Source organism: Quercus suber, unplaced genomic scaffold (genome assembly GCF_002906115.3).
Source record: "Quercus suber isolate HL8 unplaced genomic scaffold, Cork oak 2.0 scaffold_843, whole genome shotgun sequence".
NCBI classification, from domain to species: Eukaryota; Viridiplantae; Streptophyta; class Magnoliopsida; order Fagales; family Fagaceae; genus Quercus; species Quercus suber.
The window spans coordinates 161,272-179,185 of NW_027070273.1; the positions used below are offsets into that span (position 1 = coordinate 161,272).

The window sequence follows — 17,914 nt, forward strand, 5'->3', positions numbered from 1 at the left end:
GACACGTGGCGGAGTTTGATTGGTGACACGTGGCAGAGCTTGATTGGTCCGCTTATGTCATCGCTTGCACGTGCTGACTGATTGTGTCATCGCTTACACGTGCGAGACTGCTTATGTCATCGCTTACACGTGCGATGATGTGTGATTGGTTTTTGCATAACACTTGGCAAATTTCTATTAGTTTCTGAATAGTGATAGCAAAACCTAGCAGCAATATGTGGTGCTTTGTAATTGGCTATATTTTGTGGACTTGGTAGTGTGACGTGTCGGCTTGTGATAGGTCGGGAATTTTCCCTGTCTACATCAATACACTCTCTAAAGCCATATTTAGGAAGAAAATTCACAAAAATCAGCTCCAACAACCTCTTCAAAATCTAAAAAAATAAAATAAATTAGCTACCGTACTCTCCACACATCGAAAGTTACTGTTGCTCTCCAAATAAATTTTTATGACTAAAATATTCACTAATTAAAATATTCAATCACTCTCTCCCTTTATTTGTGCACGTATATTAAGAATAAAGAATAAAAAGATTAAATAAATAATGAAAAAGTAATATTTAAATGAAAAAAAAAATGGATAGAAAGTCTAATGAAAAATGTATTTGAAAAATTCAATAGATAAAATTGTTTGCTCTCTCGACAGTGTGAAAATTTGACTAAGCTGTTAGAGATGCTCTTAGGTTCATGACATAAAAATTATGTTCAAAGACTTCCTCCTTGAGGGAGTGCTTATAAATTCAAATAATTCAAATTCCCCACTTTGTTGGTGTCTATCTAAATCTCTCATTATGTTTACTATTGGTTTCTTAGAAGATAGAATGTCCTCCACCAGAGGCATCCTAGTGTCCTGGTTTTGTTCTAGTTTGCTAGCTTGTTTTGTTTCCTGTTGTTTGTTGGTCACTTGGTCCTAGTTTATGTGTATATTGATATTGGGTTCTGTGTTGGGTATGTGTTGTCAATGTTTATAGGCTATAGCTATCACTTTTTCGTTTGAATGTGATTAACCTTTAGCCCAAAAAAAAACTACCAGTGACATCTTTTACCTTTTTTAAAAAAAAAAAAAAAAAAAAACTTTAAAGGCCTTTTATTTACATTGATGAAAAATTATGAAGTTTAGGTAGAATGAGTGGACCTCATTCTGGCACCCTTGCTTTGAAGTTTCAACGGTTAAATAATTCATACAAAAAAGGTTTTTTTTTTTTTTTGGAGAATCTATTCATACAAAAAAGTTGATTTTTTATATTGTTGTGTTTGGAACTTGAAGCTTTAAAGGTCACAAGAGGGTCTAGTGGTATGAATCCTTAAAAAAAATGGAAAACAAATGTAACAAAGTGATCAGCAAGTGAAGGGAAAAAAAAAAGAAATATATAGGGAAAGAGTGAGGTGGAGTCAGATTTGTGTTTGTGGGTGTTACTGATATGAGAAATACTTTAGTGTTAGGTTTGTCTCCTTGGCTAACTGGTTGCGCTCGGGCTCCGTGGGCTTTTCCGTCGACCAAGGAAACAGCCTCTTATTGGGCTCTCTTGGCACTGAAGAGAACCTTTTGTTAAAAAATTGTACAAACCCCATCTTGTGTTTTCCTTTATCTCTTTCTCTCTCTTACTGGCTTCTTTCTTTTGCCTTGGGTGTGTCAAAGATTCTTCATTCTCATAGTCATACTCATTCCCCCCACAAGCATATATCCTCACCCCTTTTTGAGTCCCTTCTTTGGAAACCAGGAAACTTACTGGGGTTGGGGTGCATTTACAAATCTAACTGTTAGATTACATATATCATTAACATTATTATATATTTTGAAAAACTAACTGTTAAATTACATATTCTTTACACTAATTTACACGTCAAATTTTGTGTCAATCGGATATTATTTACTATATGATTTATAAGTTTATATTTTATGCATAATTTTAAACTACAAAAAATTATAATTTAAAAAATTTATTGATAACATAGCTATTAATATTTAATTTTCTAAAAAATTTTCAAGTGTAGATGATATAAGTAGAAAATGTATTCTACTGATAAATTTGTCAAAATTCATTTCTAATAAAAAAATATAGAATAAGATTGTAGTCTTGAACTATAATCAATTTAATTTATAGTTAAATTTTGTGCTTTAAATATTAATATTTATATATTTACAAATAAAAAATTTCGTGCAAAGCGCGGATATAAACTCGTTCGGTTATTATTAGTATTATTATTTCTTTTTAAAGTACTAATTTAATTAATATAGTAATCCTAGTCTACTAGGATAACCGCGTGAAGTGCCCAACAACTAGACATGGCCAAACGAGTCAGAATTTTCTGACCCGACCCGAACCCGATTTTTTGACCCGAAGAAAAAACGGGTTGACCCGTGACCCGACTCGTGTTTTTTGCGGGTCAACCCGACCCGACCCGACCCGCGACCCGAACCCGAACCCGAACCCTTTTTTTAAAACTTTTTTTTTTTGGGTAAAAAAATAGTAAAACTAAGACAATATTGGTTTAATTGTTTATTGTGAAATTTAAGGAAACAATTGATACATTTACATAACTACATGCAAATTAATTAAAAGATAAATGGTTGAACATTCTGTAATGAGTAAATATTTTTAGATGTCAAATAGCAAAGCACATGCCAAGATAATTTGGTTACAGTAGAGTTAAAAACATAGATTTAAAATTGTAGACATGTGAGAAACATTCACAAGTGTGAAAATAATGAAGCTAAAGTATCAAATTAACATAAATTATGAATAATTAGACATATTTTTTAATAATTTATGTCCAAAATAAATGGCTTTTCAAAATAAATTATGATATTTCCTAAAGTGTGTGTTACTTAACAATAATATGATATTCATAAAAGAGACCATGTATAAATAAGTAAGCAATCAAATTTTAAAGTATATCTCAAATTGAAATAGAGTGTCAATCACAACTGATAATAGATTATAAAATTAATTTTCAAGATTGTAAATTTCTTATATGTTTTTATTCTTTATCAAATGAGTTATCCAATAAGTCATTTATAATTTTGTTTTATATTTTGGAATGTTGATATTGTGTAGAAATAAAACTTGTGTATTTGTTTTATTTATCTTTGTGTTATTTTGTTTTAGATAGTAATGTTAGGATTTATATAATTTTAAAAATATTGAATAAGTATTAATAAATTTAACTGAGTTCATTCTTGATATAAGTGGTGAATTCAAAATAATGCATTTTACATCAAATAATTTGTTGCATAACTTTTCAAATGGCAAATACATATTGTTTTCTTTATAATTTTTTTTTTTTTTTTTAAATTTCACGTGAAAAATACGGGTCAACACAACCCGACCCGACCCGACCCGCAACCCGATTGACCCGACCCGAACCCGACCCGAACCCGACCCGACCCGACCCGCCCGTTTTGCCATGTCTATCAACAACCCTCAACCCCACCAAATTAACTCACATTGACTGAACTGTAGAAGACCATGACTAGCTAACAAGATGGGTAAAAGAAAGACCTAAAGGTTTAAAGTTAGCGTTGACAAAAGTCAGATCAGATGCAGGTTGGGCCGGGGAGAAAAGGGAGAATTGCGAGGGAGAAAAGAAAATAATAAAAGACAAAATTTAACCATAAAATTGATTGGGGTCTTAGGCTATAATTTTATCTAATATTTTTTTAGTAAAGGTGTATTTTGATAAATTTTTAATTGGATTATATTTTTTTTCTTATATCCTTCATGCTCACAAAATTTTTAGAAAATTAAAGATTAATAATTATTTCATCAATAAATTGTTTAAATTGTAAATTTTTATAGTTTAAAATTATGCATAAAATATAAACTTATAGATCATATAGTAAATAATATCCGATTGACCCAAAATTTGATATATATATATATTAAGAACATAAAGAATATGTAATTCAACGGTTAGATTTTCAAAATATGTAGTAATATTTAATTTATTAAGTAAAGTTGTAACCTTAAGTTACAACTAATTTTATAACTAAACTATATTTAATAATAAATAGATATTTAGGTTACTTTAAGTCCAATTACCAAAATAGCCACACTCTATTTTTATTGTCTACTTTTAAGTGCAATTAGGAAAATAGCCACACTCTACTTTTAAGTCCAACAAGTAACGACCCGCTTATAATTTTATTTTAGAAGACCCACTTATAATTAATTAAAAAAAGGATGTCATTTTAGAAAAGAGTATAGGGATTATTTCTTCTAAAATTGAATGAAAACCATTTTAATATTGAGATCTTTTGGAGCATAAAATAATTTTATAAGCTTGTTTGTACTAAGTGACCATATGCAAGAAAGGACTCAGCACCAAAAAGATGGACTTTGTCATTGCCTAACTTAATAGGACTTTTAAACATACTTCATTTTTCAAACCATTCAGGAAAGACACTTTCAAATAAAAGTTTACATTCATGATACATGCATGTTTTCAAGTTCATTACAAAAGTTTGAATTATCATATACATTAATGCACGGTTGAAGCTAACTCCACTTCAGCTTTGCTTGAATATTGAAGAGGTTTGCTTGGGCCAGTTGACATGGACGAATTAGTAGAACAACTACTACATGAACATACGATTGACCCAAAATTTGATATATATATATATATATATTAAGAGCATAAAGAATATGTAATTCAACGGTTAGATTTTCAAAATATGTAGTAATATTTAATTTATTAAGTAAAGTTGTAACCTTAAGTTACAACTAATTTTGTAACTAAACTATATTTAATAATAAATAGATATTTAGGTTACTTTAAGTCCAATTACCAAAATAGCCACACTCTATTTTTATTGTCTACTTTTAAGTGCAATTAGGAAAATAGCCACACTCTCCAACAAGTAACGACCCACTTATAATCCTTTAAAAAAACCAAACCCACTTATAATTTTATTTTAGAAGACCCACTTATAATTAATTAAAAAAAGGATATCATTTTAGAAAAGAGTATAGGGATTATTTCTTCTAAAATTGAATGAAAACCATTTTAATATTGAGATCCGTTTGGAGCATAAAATAATTTTATAAGCTTGTTTGTACTAAGTGACCATATGCAAGAAAGGAATCAGCACCAAAAAGAAGGACTTTGTCATTGCCTAACTTAATAGGACTTTTAAACATACCTCATTTTTCAAACCATTCAGGAAAGACACTTTCAAATAAAAGTTTACATTCATGATACATGCATGTTTTCAAGTTCATTACAAAAGTTTGAATTATCAAATACATTAATGCATAGTTGAAGCTAACTCCACTTCAGCTTTGCTTGAATATAGAAGAGGTTTGCTTGGGCCAGTTGACATTGACGAATTAGTAGAACAACTACTACATGAACATTGCGTTTGATCTTTAGATCTGGTGAAACCTGATGAAGTATTGGATAGTTTACATAGGTCCATTGGGGGCCCAACATACATTGGCACTGGCAACTTTGATGGAAGGATGGGCAAAGAAGCTTCAAATTTAAGAACGTGCATTACTTGCCTTATAGAGGGCCTGCTATTGGGATCAGGATGACAGCACCATAATCCAACCACCATCAAGCTCTTTATCTGCCCTTCATCAAATTCCATACCTAATCTTTTATCAATGGCTTCAAGGAGTTGACCATTTCCATAGAGATCCCACACCCACTCTACTAGCCTAACCTTGCTTGGTTCTGCCTGTGGATTGACTGGCTTTCTTCCACATGCAATTTCAAGACAAACCACCCCAAAACTATAAACATCGGATTCCTTAGAAGCTGTACCAGTGGTGAAGCACTCCGGGGCAAGGTAGCCCATGGTCCCAGCTACAACAGTTGTTTGTAAGCCTAACTCATGGTCTACGAGTCTTGCAAGGCCAAAATCGCCAAGTTTGGCATTGAAGTTTGAATCTAACATGATATTGCTAGACTTTATATCTCTGTGCACTACACATTGTTCCCACTCTTCATGGAGGTAGAGTAATGCAGAAGTCAATCCCTGCGCTATTTTGTACCTTATTGGCCATTTTAGCATAATCTTTGCTCCAAATAGATGAGAATCAAGGCTTCCATTAGGCATGTACTCATACACAAGAAGTAACTCACGTTGTTCATGGCACCAACCAATGAGTTGAACCAAATTCCTATGTCTCAAACGGCCAATGATCTTCACTTCTGACTTGTACTCCTTTTTTCCTTGCTTTGATCCTTTTGAGACCCTCTTAACTGCAACTTCCACATTGGATTCACTTAACAAACCTTTGTAAACTCCTCCAAATCCTCCCTCTCCTAGCTTCCCTCGTTCAACAAAGTTGTTTGTTGCATTGAGAAGTTCACGGTATGTGAACCTCCTTGGCCCTGTTCCTTTTTCAAATTCATCATCCATATTGTCATCATCACCCGAATCTTCTGTATTTCCACCGGCCCTTTTTCTCCAACATAAAAACCAAAGTAGACCTATACCACAACTCACTACACCGGAACTCACTGCTAAACCAACGATCAACCCCAATTTGTTTTTCGTGCCCCCATTTCCCGTGTTGTTTGGTTGAGTAGACACATCTCCAGCCTCTAAAGTTGAATTAAATGACCAAGAAATTATTGTATGTAACTCAACCGACGAACCTGTAGTAGCGGAGAAACCAACGCTAACCCATTCCGGCAAAATAGTCAAGTCAACAATAGATGAAAGACTACAATTCCAACTGAATACTGGATTAGGAGCATAGGTAAGGAGCACACTAAGATTTTGGGATGTTGAGTCGTAACTTACCCATACATTTGTTGTTGACCCATTCGTAATATTAATGCTTCGTGGCAAAGTCACACTTTTGTTTGAGACAATGGAATTGATATCGATTCCCACATGAGGAGCACTTGTATCCCACTCGAGGTTTTGGAAAGTGTCAAACTCAACGGCAACAATTTGATTTTGAGTGCCGTTGATAGCGGTTTCATTACTGAACAGTCCAAGGTACCCGCCTGCTGAATTGTTAGGGATCTTAGAATCAAATGGTGAGATGAAGAAAGCAAGCCCATCAGCAGCAACCTTACCAACAGCTTTAATGATAAAGGAGAAGTTCGTGGTGAAGTCTGTAACTTCAAGCTTCCCTGTGCTATTATCCCAAAGGTGAACTCGTTCATGATATAAGGCACGACCAACACTTCCGCCGATGGAGCTGCCAAGAGTATCCTTTGTGAGTTGGAGACCATTTGAGTTCGTGAATGCATCACCTTGTAAGGTTAGGTTACTGTTATCTGTGTTGAAACTAGGGAAGTTGAAGGAAATTGACATTACATTGGGAAGGAGCAACAAAAAGAAGATGAAGAGCTGATTGAAAAGAAATTGGAGTTTTTGAGGAGGTTGAAGTTGAACAAGGAAAAAAGGCATGTTGGAGAGCACCATGGTTGAATACAGAGAGGAATGAGTGAAGGTCGGTTAGATTGTTTGGTGGAAGTACCCATTTGTAAGCCATGGTTAAATTGGACTTTTCTCTCTTTTTTTTATTGGATGTAGGTCCTATTCGTATGTCAACGTGATAATTTGTACTTCCTCGTCAATAATTGCCGGCTGCCAGGTCTATCAAGCATGGCGCCCCATTTTCATTAAACTAATAATAACTAATCCATTAATTAATAAAACCATGGTCATCATCTTGTACCGCAAAGCCCCCGGATTAAGCATGGCGCCAACTTGAGGTAACTGGATTGACTTGGTCTACTATACATTACTTTAGACTAGATTAATCAAATCATCAATGATGACCATGTGAACGTACAAATTGTTCAATTTTCTGACGTGTAGTAGGTGGAGGCTCCACCCAGCTGTAAGAATAAAGATTAACCCTTGGATCATAAATCACATACATGATTGTTGCTTTTTTTTTTTTTTTTTTTTTACTCTGATATTCAAATGAAATATGTATAATATTGTTGGAGATATAGATCAAATTTCTTTAATCAGCAATCAAATCAAGAAAGTACTATTGCTTATTAGTAAACAAAACAGGTATTATGCTGGTACTTGGTAATTGTTAGTGTATAGATTAAGCTAGATTAGCCTATTGGGCTTAGCCTAATATATTACTTGTATTGCACTCATGTTACTTGTACTGCACACATACCTAGCTTATATAAGACTCTCTTTTGTACATTGTTTGATATAGATTATTATACTGATTATTCAGTCATTCTCTCTCTCTCTTTATATTGTTAACATGGTATCAGATCCTTTCCTCTGATTTTTTGGTTCATGTGGACATCTCCGGCGTTCTTCTGCTGCCCTCGCCTTCATCCAGTAGTCACTGTCAGAAGCGAGTCACCGCCGTCACGCCCACAACCCTAGAACACTCGGATTTCATCAGTTTGTTGATCAAACCACTAAAGTAAAGGCACACATTAATAGATCTGACAGTCCCGAGAAAAACCCAACAAAAATCTGCTAGAAACAACCTTCCACGTGCCTCCACCCGCCGCCAGAAGTTTCTGCCTCACGAGCACGAGCCGCCACGCGCTGCCACGCACCACCACGCATCGTCTCTCCCTTCCACGCGCCTCATGCATCGGTCACGCACCTCACGCGCCACACGCGCCTTGCTCCGTTTCACGGACTGCCACGTCAGCCCTAGGTGACGTCACTTCGCCACGTCAGCATCCCACGTCAGCATCCACATCATCATTCCACGTCAGCGTCAGCCGTTGACCGTTGACCAGATCGTTGATCGTTGACTTTGACCAAAGTTAAAAATTTTTCAATAGGACCTGTCTTGCTCAGTTTTTCGTGTAGATTTCGATTTTGGGCTCCGTTTCTGCATTTGAGGTCTCTAAATCTCATTTTTTGGTCATTTTCTTCATTATGGCTCAACAAAATGAATGCGACATCATACGTCCTATCACCATTATGTTGGATGGTCCTACTAGCTATCATGCATGGTCTCAGAATATGACTGTTTTTCTCAAGGGTCGTAAACTGTGGAGATATGTGACTGGTTCAATTCCTAAGCCAGTACCAAACCTTAAGTCCAAAGTCACAGCTGCTGAAGAGTCTTCCGCGACTACTGTTACAACAGATGATTATGAAGATCGCCTAGAGGAATAGGAGAGTATTCAGAGTAAGGTCTTGTCTTGGTTTATTAATACCTCTATTCCCTCCATTCATAATCTTCTTCCTCGTCTTGAGACTGCTGAGGCTGCTTGGAAGTTTGTGGCCGATCGTTATAATTGTACTAATGATTCAAGCTTGGAGTTCCACATTGAATCAAAACTTTATCAAATGCGCCAAGAGACAGGTCAGTCTATATCTGATTTTTATTCTCAGACTTCTACTATGTGGGAACAACTCTCTGCTGCAGATCCTCTACTAGTGTGTTCTAAGGACATTGAGCTCTTTGTCAAATATCGGGATCGTCGTAGATTTATGCACTTCATGATGGGTTTGCGTGAGGATTTTGAGCCTACTAGGGCTTCTCTGCTTAGTCGATCTCCTACTCCTTCTCTTGATGCTGCAGTCAAGGAGCTCATTTTTTAGGAGAACCGTCAGCCTACTCATCACATGTCATCATCTGATCATGTATTGGCTACACCATCTCCATAGCCTCCCATTGCTGCATTCATTGCTCCTCCACAAATAAACTCTGGGCGTCCCACCTCTCAGTCTTCCAAAGGTACTCGCTGCGAGTTTTGCCGTGCTAAAGGCCATGACATCTCAGTTTGTCGCAAACTGCAGAAATTTGTGCAAGAGCAGAATAAAGCTTCTCTTCCTTGGGCAGCTGCTGTATGTCCTTCAGATCCATCGGTTCCTACAGGTCCATCTTTGACTTCCTCACTTACTATGGCTGATATTGAGGCAGTTGTTCAACAGGTTTTATCCCGCACTTCCACTGCCCTTTCTGTCACCTCAGGTAAACAACCTTGGTTTTTTGATAGTGCATGTTGTAACCATATGACTCCTGATGAATCCCAATTTTCTAATAAGGCACCCTTAGAACATCCAATCACCATTTACACTGCTGATGGAACTCCTATGCCTGTTAGTCATAAAGGAACAATCTCTTCTCCTTGTTTATCCCTTAGTGACACTTTTCATATCCCAAAGTTATCCCTTAATTTGCTTTCTGTTGGTCAACTTTGTGAATTAGGCATAGATCTTCTCTTTACTAATCATGGTGTGGATGTGCAGGATCCCTGGACGGGTCAAGTGCTTGGGATAGGCCATAAGGTTGGTCGCATGTTTGAGGTTCATGACTTGAAGATTCCTTCACAAGTTGTTTCTGCAGCTGCTACCACTACCACCTCCTCACCTGATCTATGGCATGCTCGTCTTGGTCATCCATCCTTATCTCGTCTTCAGTTGTTAGCTTCTCAAGGTCATTTAGGTTCAGTTCAGTTTCAAAAATTTGATTGTACTTCCTGTCATTTTGGCAAACAAACAAAATTGCCCTTTAATAATAGTGACTCTTTTTCTTCTGCACCTTTTGATCTTATACATTCTGATATTTGGGGTCCTGCACCTGTTCCTACTGAGGGGGGATCTAGATATTTTGTCATATTTGTGGATGATTTTTCTTGATATACTTGGATTTATCTGCTTCATCATAGGTCTGAACTTGTGTCTATTTACCAAACATTTCATAAAATGATTGAAACACAGTTCAATCGCACCGTTAAAGTTTTTCGATCAGATAATGCTCAAGAATATAATGATAAATCTTTCCTATCCTTTTTAGACAATCATGGTACACTTATTCAGCGGTCTTGTTCTTACACCTCTCAACAAAATGGTCGTGCAGAACGAAAACATCGCCACATTCTTGATGTTGTCCGCACCTTTCTCATTTCTGCCTCTCTTCCTGAGCACTTTTGGGGTGAGGCTACACTCACTGCTGTATACACCATTAATCGTATCCCTTCACCAACTACACACAACAAATCACCATTTGAGCTTCTCTATGGTCAAACCCCCGACTACTCCTCTCTTCGAGTTTTTGGTTATGCTTGCTTTGTCTCTCTTCCTCCTCATGAACAAAAAAAACTCCAACCTCGTGCTCGTCTCTGTTGTTTCCTTGGTTATGGTGTATCTCAAAAGGGGTTTCGCTGCTATGATCCCATTTCTCATCATCTTCGTGTCTCCCATCATGTTGAGTTTTGGGAACATTGTCCTTTCACGAGTCTTCAGCAGTTTCCTACATCCTCTTCCTCTGAGTCTCCTATTTTTACTGATCTTTTCCTGCCTCTTTATCCTGAACTTGTGGAGGATTCTTCAACATCGGTTGCCTCTCCAGATGACTCATCTCCGGTTCTGTCCCCGGCATATGACCCGCCTGTCTTGGATCCTGTGGCACCACCCTCTCCTGAGTCTCCTGATGGTCCTGAACTTCGTCGTTCCGCTCGAGTAAGCATTCCTCCCCCTTATCTCTCTGATTATCACTGCTCTTTTGCCCTTGCCACCCTCTACGAACCTCACACCTATCGTGAGGTCCGTACTGACCCTCTTTGGCAGCAAGCTATGAATGATGAACTAGATGCCCTTCATAAAAATCACACTTGGGATAAGGTTGATTTGCCTCCTGGTCAGTCTGTAGTAGGTTGTAGGTGGGTTTACAAGATCAAGACCAAGGCTGATGGAACTATTGAACGATACAAGGCTCGCCTAGTTGCTAAGGGCTTTACCCAGGAGTATGGGCTATGAGGAAACATTTGCTCATGTTGCTCATCTTACATCTGTCAGATGTCTCATTGCTGTGGCTGTTGTTCGCCGTTGGCCTCTTTATCAAATGGATGTGAAGAATGCTTTCCTCAATGGAGACCTTCAAGAAGAAGTGTACATGCAACCACCCCCTGGCTATCCACACTCAGGCAGTCAAGTTTGTCGCCTTTGCTGTGCTCTTTATGGCCTCAAGCAGGCTCCTCGAGCTTGGTTTGAGAAGTTTAGCTCGGTTGTTACTCAGCAGGGTTTCACTTCGAGTCCTCATGACACTGCTCTCTTCGTCCGAAGATCCTCTGCTGGTATCACTCTTATTCTTTTCTATGTTGATGATATGATTATTACTGGAGATGATTCTGCAGGCATCTGCTCTCTTTAGCACTTCCTTAGTCAGCATTTTGAGATGAAAGATTTGGGCACTCTCAGCTATTTTCTTGGGCTTGAGGTTACCTCATCCTCTGATGGATACTATCTTTCCCAAGCTAAATATGCTTCTGATCTTCTGTCTAAAGCCGGTATCACTGACAACAAGACTGTTTCCACTCCTTTGGAATACAATGCAAAGCTCACACCCTTGGATGGTGAATCTATATCTGATGCTACTCGCTATCGTCAGTTGGTTGGTAGTCTGATCTATCTCACTGTTACTCGTCCAGATATTTCACATGCCGTGGGTATGGTTAGTAAGTTCATGGATGCCTCTCGTTCTGTCCACTATGCTACTGTTCTTCGGATTCTCCGATATGTCAAGGGCACACTTTATCATGGTCTACACTACTCCTCTTGGTCTTCTCTTGAGCTTCATGCTTATTCAGATGCAGACTGGGCAGGTGATCCGACTGATCGATGCTCTATCAGAGGTTTATGTTTCCTATTGGGTACCTCTCTTGTCTCGTGGCGTAGCAAAAAGCAGGATGTTGTTTCCCGTTCTAGTACTGAGGCTGAGTATTGTGCCCTTGTCGACACCACCTGCGAGCTTGTTTGGCTTCGTTGGCTCTTGGCTGACATGGATGCTCCACAACCCACTGCTACTCCTCTTTATTGTGACAATCATAGTGCTATCTACATTGCTCATAATGATGTCTTCCACGAACGCACCAAGCACATTGAGATCGACTGCCACATCACTCGCCAGCATCTCAAGAAAGGCAATCTCAAGTTGTTCTCCATCTCATTTGCTGACCAGCCTGCTGATATCTTCACCAAGTCTCACCCGCCTGGTCGTCTTCGAGATCTTATATCCAAACTCCAGTTGGCTTCCTCCTTGCCACCTCGAGTTTTAGGGGGGATGTTAGTGTATAGATTAAGCTAGATTAGCCCATTGGGCTTAGCCCAGTATATTACTTGTACTGCACTCATGTTACTTGTACTGCACTCATGTTACTTGTACTGCACACATACCTAGCCTATATAAGACTCTCTTTTGTACATTGTTTGATATAGATTATTATACTGATTATTCAGTCATTCTCTCTCTCTCTTTATATTGTTAACAGTAATAATCATGTTGAGGAGCATTTTTTTAGCCATAATGCTAGGCCCAATGTACATACTCAAGTTTCTAATTAAAGATAACATTTTCTTCTTTTTAATGAATATTGATGTAAAAGAAGAAACTTTAATATCAATTTGTTTAGAACAGTGAAAGCACAAATATTTATTTGTTGTGTGTATATCCAAATAATATACAAAATAGAAATAGAAAATGGAAGAACTAATCACACAAATAACAAAAAGATTTACATAGTTGGGACTCTGCCTATGTTCATGGGCAGTGTCTAATGAACAAATTTCACCAACAAAAGAAGGAGATTACAATAATAGTATTAAAAATATAAAGAAAACTCAAAATTCAAATACAATGTCACACAAGTAATAGAGAAAACCTATTCTAGAAGCTAAAGTTGCGCGCGGCTGCTCCCTTCAAATAACCAAAGAAACCTATATACTATTGCCACTTATATGGTCAATAGAGTCGGCTGCTTCACGCGGTGTCCAATTACCAAGTCCAAGTTTGAACTTTGATTTCCTAATAAGGACCAAATTCCTATGGCACCACACAAATGTTATTTATTGTTTCTATATTAGAGGCTCGTAGCTTCCTATTTAGACATGGAAAAACAGGCAAGTTGGATAGGGTTTGGGTCAAGTCAACTGGTTTGTGGGTTAAGCGGATTACGGATTAAAAACGAGTCATTTTAAGCAAGTTAAAAAAGGGGTTCGGGTCAATCGGGTTGCGGGTCGGGTTGACTCGTATTTTTCACATGATTTTTTTATTTTTTTTTATTTTTTATTTATATATATTAAAAAAAACATGTATTTGCCATTTGGAAAGTTATGCAACAAATTACTTGATGTAACATGCATTACTTTGAATTCACCATTTATATCAAGAATAAACTCAGTTAAACTTATTAATACTTATTCAATAACTTTAAAATTATTCAAATCATAATATTGCTATCTAAAACAAAATAACACAAAGATAAGTAAAACAAATATACAATTTTTATTTCTATACAATATCAACATTCCAAAATATAAAACAAAATTACAAATGACTTATTGAATAACTCATTTGATAAAAAATAAAAACATATAAGAAATTTACAGTCTTGGAAATTAATTTTATAATCTATTATCAATTGTGGTTGGTACTCTATTTCAATTTGAGATATACATTAAAGTTTGATACTTATTTATATATGATTTTTTTTTTTTTAATGAATATCATATCATTGTTAAGAAATACATACTCTAGGAAATATCATAATTTATTTTGAAAAGCCGTTTATTTTGGACATAAATTGTTAAAAAGTAGGTCTAAACATTCATAATTTATGCTAATTTGATACTTTGACTTCACTATTTTCACACTTGTGAATGTTTTTCACACATGTCTATAATTTTAAATCTATATTTTTAACTTTACTGTAACCGGATTATCTTAGCATGTACTTTTACTATTAGATATCTAAAAATCTTTACTCATTACAGAATGCTCAACTATTCATCTTTCAATTAATTTGCATAAAGTTATGTAAATGTATCAATTGTTTCTTTAAAACTCACAACAAACAATTAAACCAACATTGTCTTAATTTTACTATTTTTTTACCATTTTTTTTTAAATGGTTTGGGTCGGGTCGGGTCGACCCGCAAAAACACAGGATGAGTCACGGGTCAACCCGTTTTTGCTTCGAGTCAAAAAAATCGAGTTCAGGTCGTGTATTTTTCGGGTTGGGTTAGAAAATTCTGACTCGTTTTGCCATCTCTATTCCTACTACAAAAGTTGAAATTTACAAAGTGCAATCAAGTTTCATGAACAGTGTTTTTGGTTTAGTGAGTTTTTTTTATTTTATTTTATATATTATATATTATTCATATTTATTAATTTCACCAATTTGGTGTGAGCTTTTTTGTTTTTTGTTATTTTTTTTAAAAAGATCTTTATATGTTTACTTTGTACTTATAACGTAAGCTTATATTGTATACATAAAAAAAGTGGCAAATATTATATACATTTGCAAAATTTGTACAATATATATATATATATATATTCACAAAATTTGCCAATTTTTATATGTTTACAATATAAATTTACATTGTGAGTACAATTTATATTTCTATATATAAAAAGAGTGAATGGAAAAAGCTAAAGTAGTTTTGGTTTGTATAATTTTCACGGTTTCACTGTCTTTTTTTCTTTCTTTTTTTTTTTTTTCTTTTTTTGGTGAATGCATAAAGCTGTAGTAGATTTGCTCTATTATTTTTGGTTTGTCCAAATTGCACTGTTTCACATTATAATAAAACATTAATACAAAAAATCAGCACAATATTTTCATAATTGTTGAGGTGTTAATTCATTATAGGTCAAAATAGAATAATAAAATATTGTACTAGAACCAACCATAACTAAAAATAAAGGTATCGTGAAAAAGAAGTGCTACATCCACAATATTTTTCACAACACTTTCATAACAAATCATAGGTGGTAGATTGTTATTAGTTTTAATTTAAACTTACTAATGAAATTACTTTTTTGCCCACCAATAACAATCTGTAGCAACTTACTACTTATGATTTGTTGTGAAAATGTCATGTACATAGTATTTTTTGTGTGAAAATGTTAAGACATTTTGTTGCCATTACAATATTTTCAAAACGGCTGTACTATTAATTCTTTACAAGTCAAAATAAAATATAACAAAATTATAAAAGTATTATGAAAATGTTGTGCCATTCTATTGTGTTTTTAGAATATTTTTTGTTGGTTTAATCAGCTTTGTTGAGCCAAAATTCACTATTTCATATACAATTTTCTTGGGTTAACTTTTTGTATTTTTTTATTTGCATATCATTTTAAGTAAAAACACATAGTTTTACACGCAAAAACAAAAACAAAAACTTAGGAAAAAAACACTTTTCATCCTTTATGTTTGGGGTAGTTTACAATTTCTTCTTAAACTTTAAAATCAAGCAATTTTTCCTTTAATATTTTGGAAAAGAACAAATATGTCGTATTGTTATTCTTTCAGTTAAACCCTAATGAAAGCTTATAATTCTTAAAATAATTTTATTGTATAATGTCTAAATTACTTCCACTGAATTTTAACATCCGAAAAATATTTTTCATGTATTTTGAGTTTTAGATGGTAGAAAATTCTTGGAATGTTTGAATGATGACATATGGTGTTTTATTAGTTATCTAAAGAATGTTGATTTTCTACGTTTAAATTTTTGAAACTTATAGTTTATCTAATGAAAAATTCGATGAAACATGCCTTTTGTTATTTATTTATTTATATTTTTAATTTTCTTAGCAAAACTCAATTGTTTATTGTTGAAAGATAATATTATTTGTTATCATTCTTAGAAGTTTTTAGTGAGTGGATATATTGCCTGTAAGCAAGTAGGTACTAAAATTCTAAAAAACTATTATAGTAAAATAAATAATTATATGTTAAATAACTAGCCTAATCTTGTGGTTGATCAAAATTCTTATATGAATGAGATTAGTATTTTATGACATAATTATCAAAATTCTTAAAATTAATGTCTATTTTGATTAATGTAAATCTCTATGTACTTTAAAAATCAAATGATTTATATATTTGTTTTGTGATACAAATAAAATCTAGAATTGACCTTAATCACTACTTTTTTTCCACGGCAAGCACTTGCCTTGCACATGCTGCATAACTAGTATATATAAAAAGTGTGAATGAGTAATGCAACAGTGCATTTGGTTAATTCAAGTGGCATTGTTCCCTTGGCTCTTTCCACTTCTTCTTTTTTTCTTTTTTTATTTATTTATTTTGTTGTTGTTGTTAATATCACCTGATGAACTCTATTAAAATAAAAAATTGTCACAATATTTTCACAATTGTTAGAGGTGTTAACTCCTTATAAGCCAAAAAAAAAAAAAAAAAAAAAACTTGGGTAGATTAGGCTTGGAGGGTCTTCTGCTGTTCATGTATCCCAACTACATTCTTTAGTGGATTATTTGACCGCTTGGAAGGTGGCGGAGAGGTTTTACACCGAGGACTTCGGTTTCCTCTTCGATAACACATCGTGTGTTGTTCGTGTGTTTGCATCTTCCTTTCCTTTATCTTTGCCTTATATTTACTGCTGTGGATGTGTTTATATTTGGTTTAGATTGTTTATCAATTCTGTTATGAGCTTGTTATCATGTTCCGCACATTAATTGTTTGATATAAAGCTTGAATTGATAATTTTATTATTTGGGGTCTAAACGTTCAAGGGTGTTTCATACCCATTTTGAACTTTCAATTTGTTATGAAAATATTGTGAAAAATGTTGTAGATGTATCACTTCTTTTTTCATAATACCTTATTTTTAGTTGTGATTGGTCCCAGTACAATTTTTTTATTATTTTATTTTGACCTATAAGGACTTAACACTTCTAATAATTGTTAAAATATTGTGACAATTTGTAGTTTTAATAGAGTTTAACAGGCGATATCCAAAAAAAAAAAAAAGTCTAGCAGAACAGTGACACTTGAACAAGCCAAATGCACTGTTGCTTTACTCATTTACATTTTTATATATAGAATTTTAAATTAGAATCAATAACAATTTATCACTATGATTTGTTATGAAAATGTTTTGAAAAATGTTGTAGATGTAACACTTCTTTTTTCTACAATACCTTTATTTTTAATTGTGGTTGGTCCCCGTATGGCATTTTTTTTTTTTTTTTTTTTT

General features: G+C 34.7%; 2 protein-coding genes across 2 annotated transcripts; one reads left to right on the forward strand and one right to left on the reverse strand.

The window, feature by feature from the left end:
* Positions 1-5,146: 5,146 nt before the first annotated feature.
* Positions 5,147-7,437, reverse strand: LOC111988970 (L-type lectin-domain containing receptor kinase IX.1). The gene has a single exon (XM_024020776.2). It carries the CDS (start codon positions 7,388-7,390, stop codon positions 5,249-5,251), a length of 2,142 nt encoding a protein of 713 aa, XP_023876544.1. The 5' UTR covers positions 7,391-7,437; the 3' UTR covers positions 5,147-5,248.
* Positions 7,438-12,089: 4,652 nt separating this feature from the next.
* Positions 12,090-13,562, forward strand: LOC136065072 (secreted RxLR effector protein 161-like). The gene is made up of 2 exons (XM_065767749.1): positions 12,090-12,729; positions 13,462-13,562. Exons 1-2 carry the CDS (start codon positions 12,090-12,092, stop codon positions 13,560-13,562), a joined length of 741 nt encoding a protein of 246 aa, XP_065623821.1.
* The last annotated feature ends 4,352 nt before the right edge of the window (positions 13,563-17,914 follow it).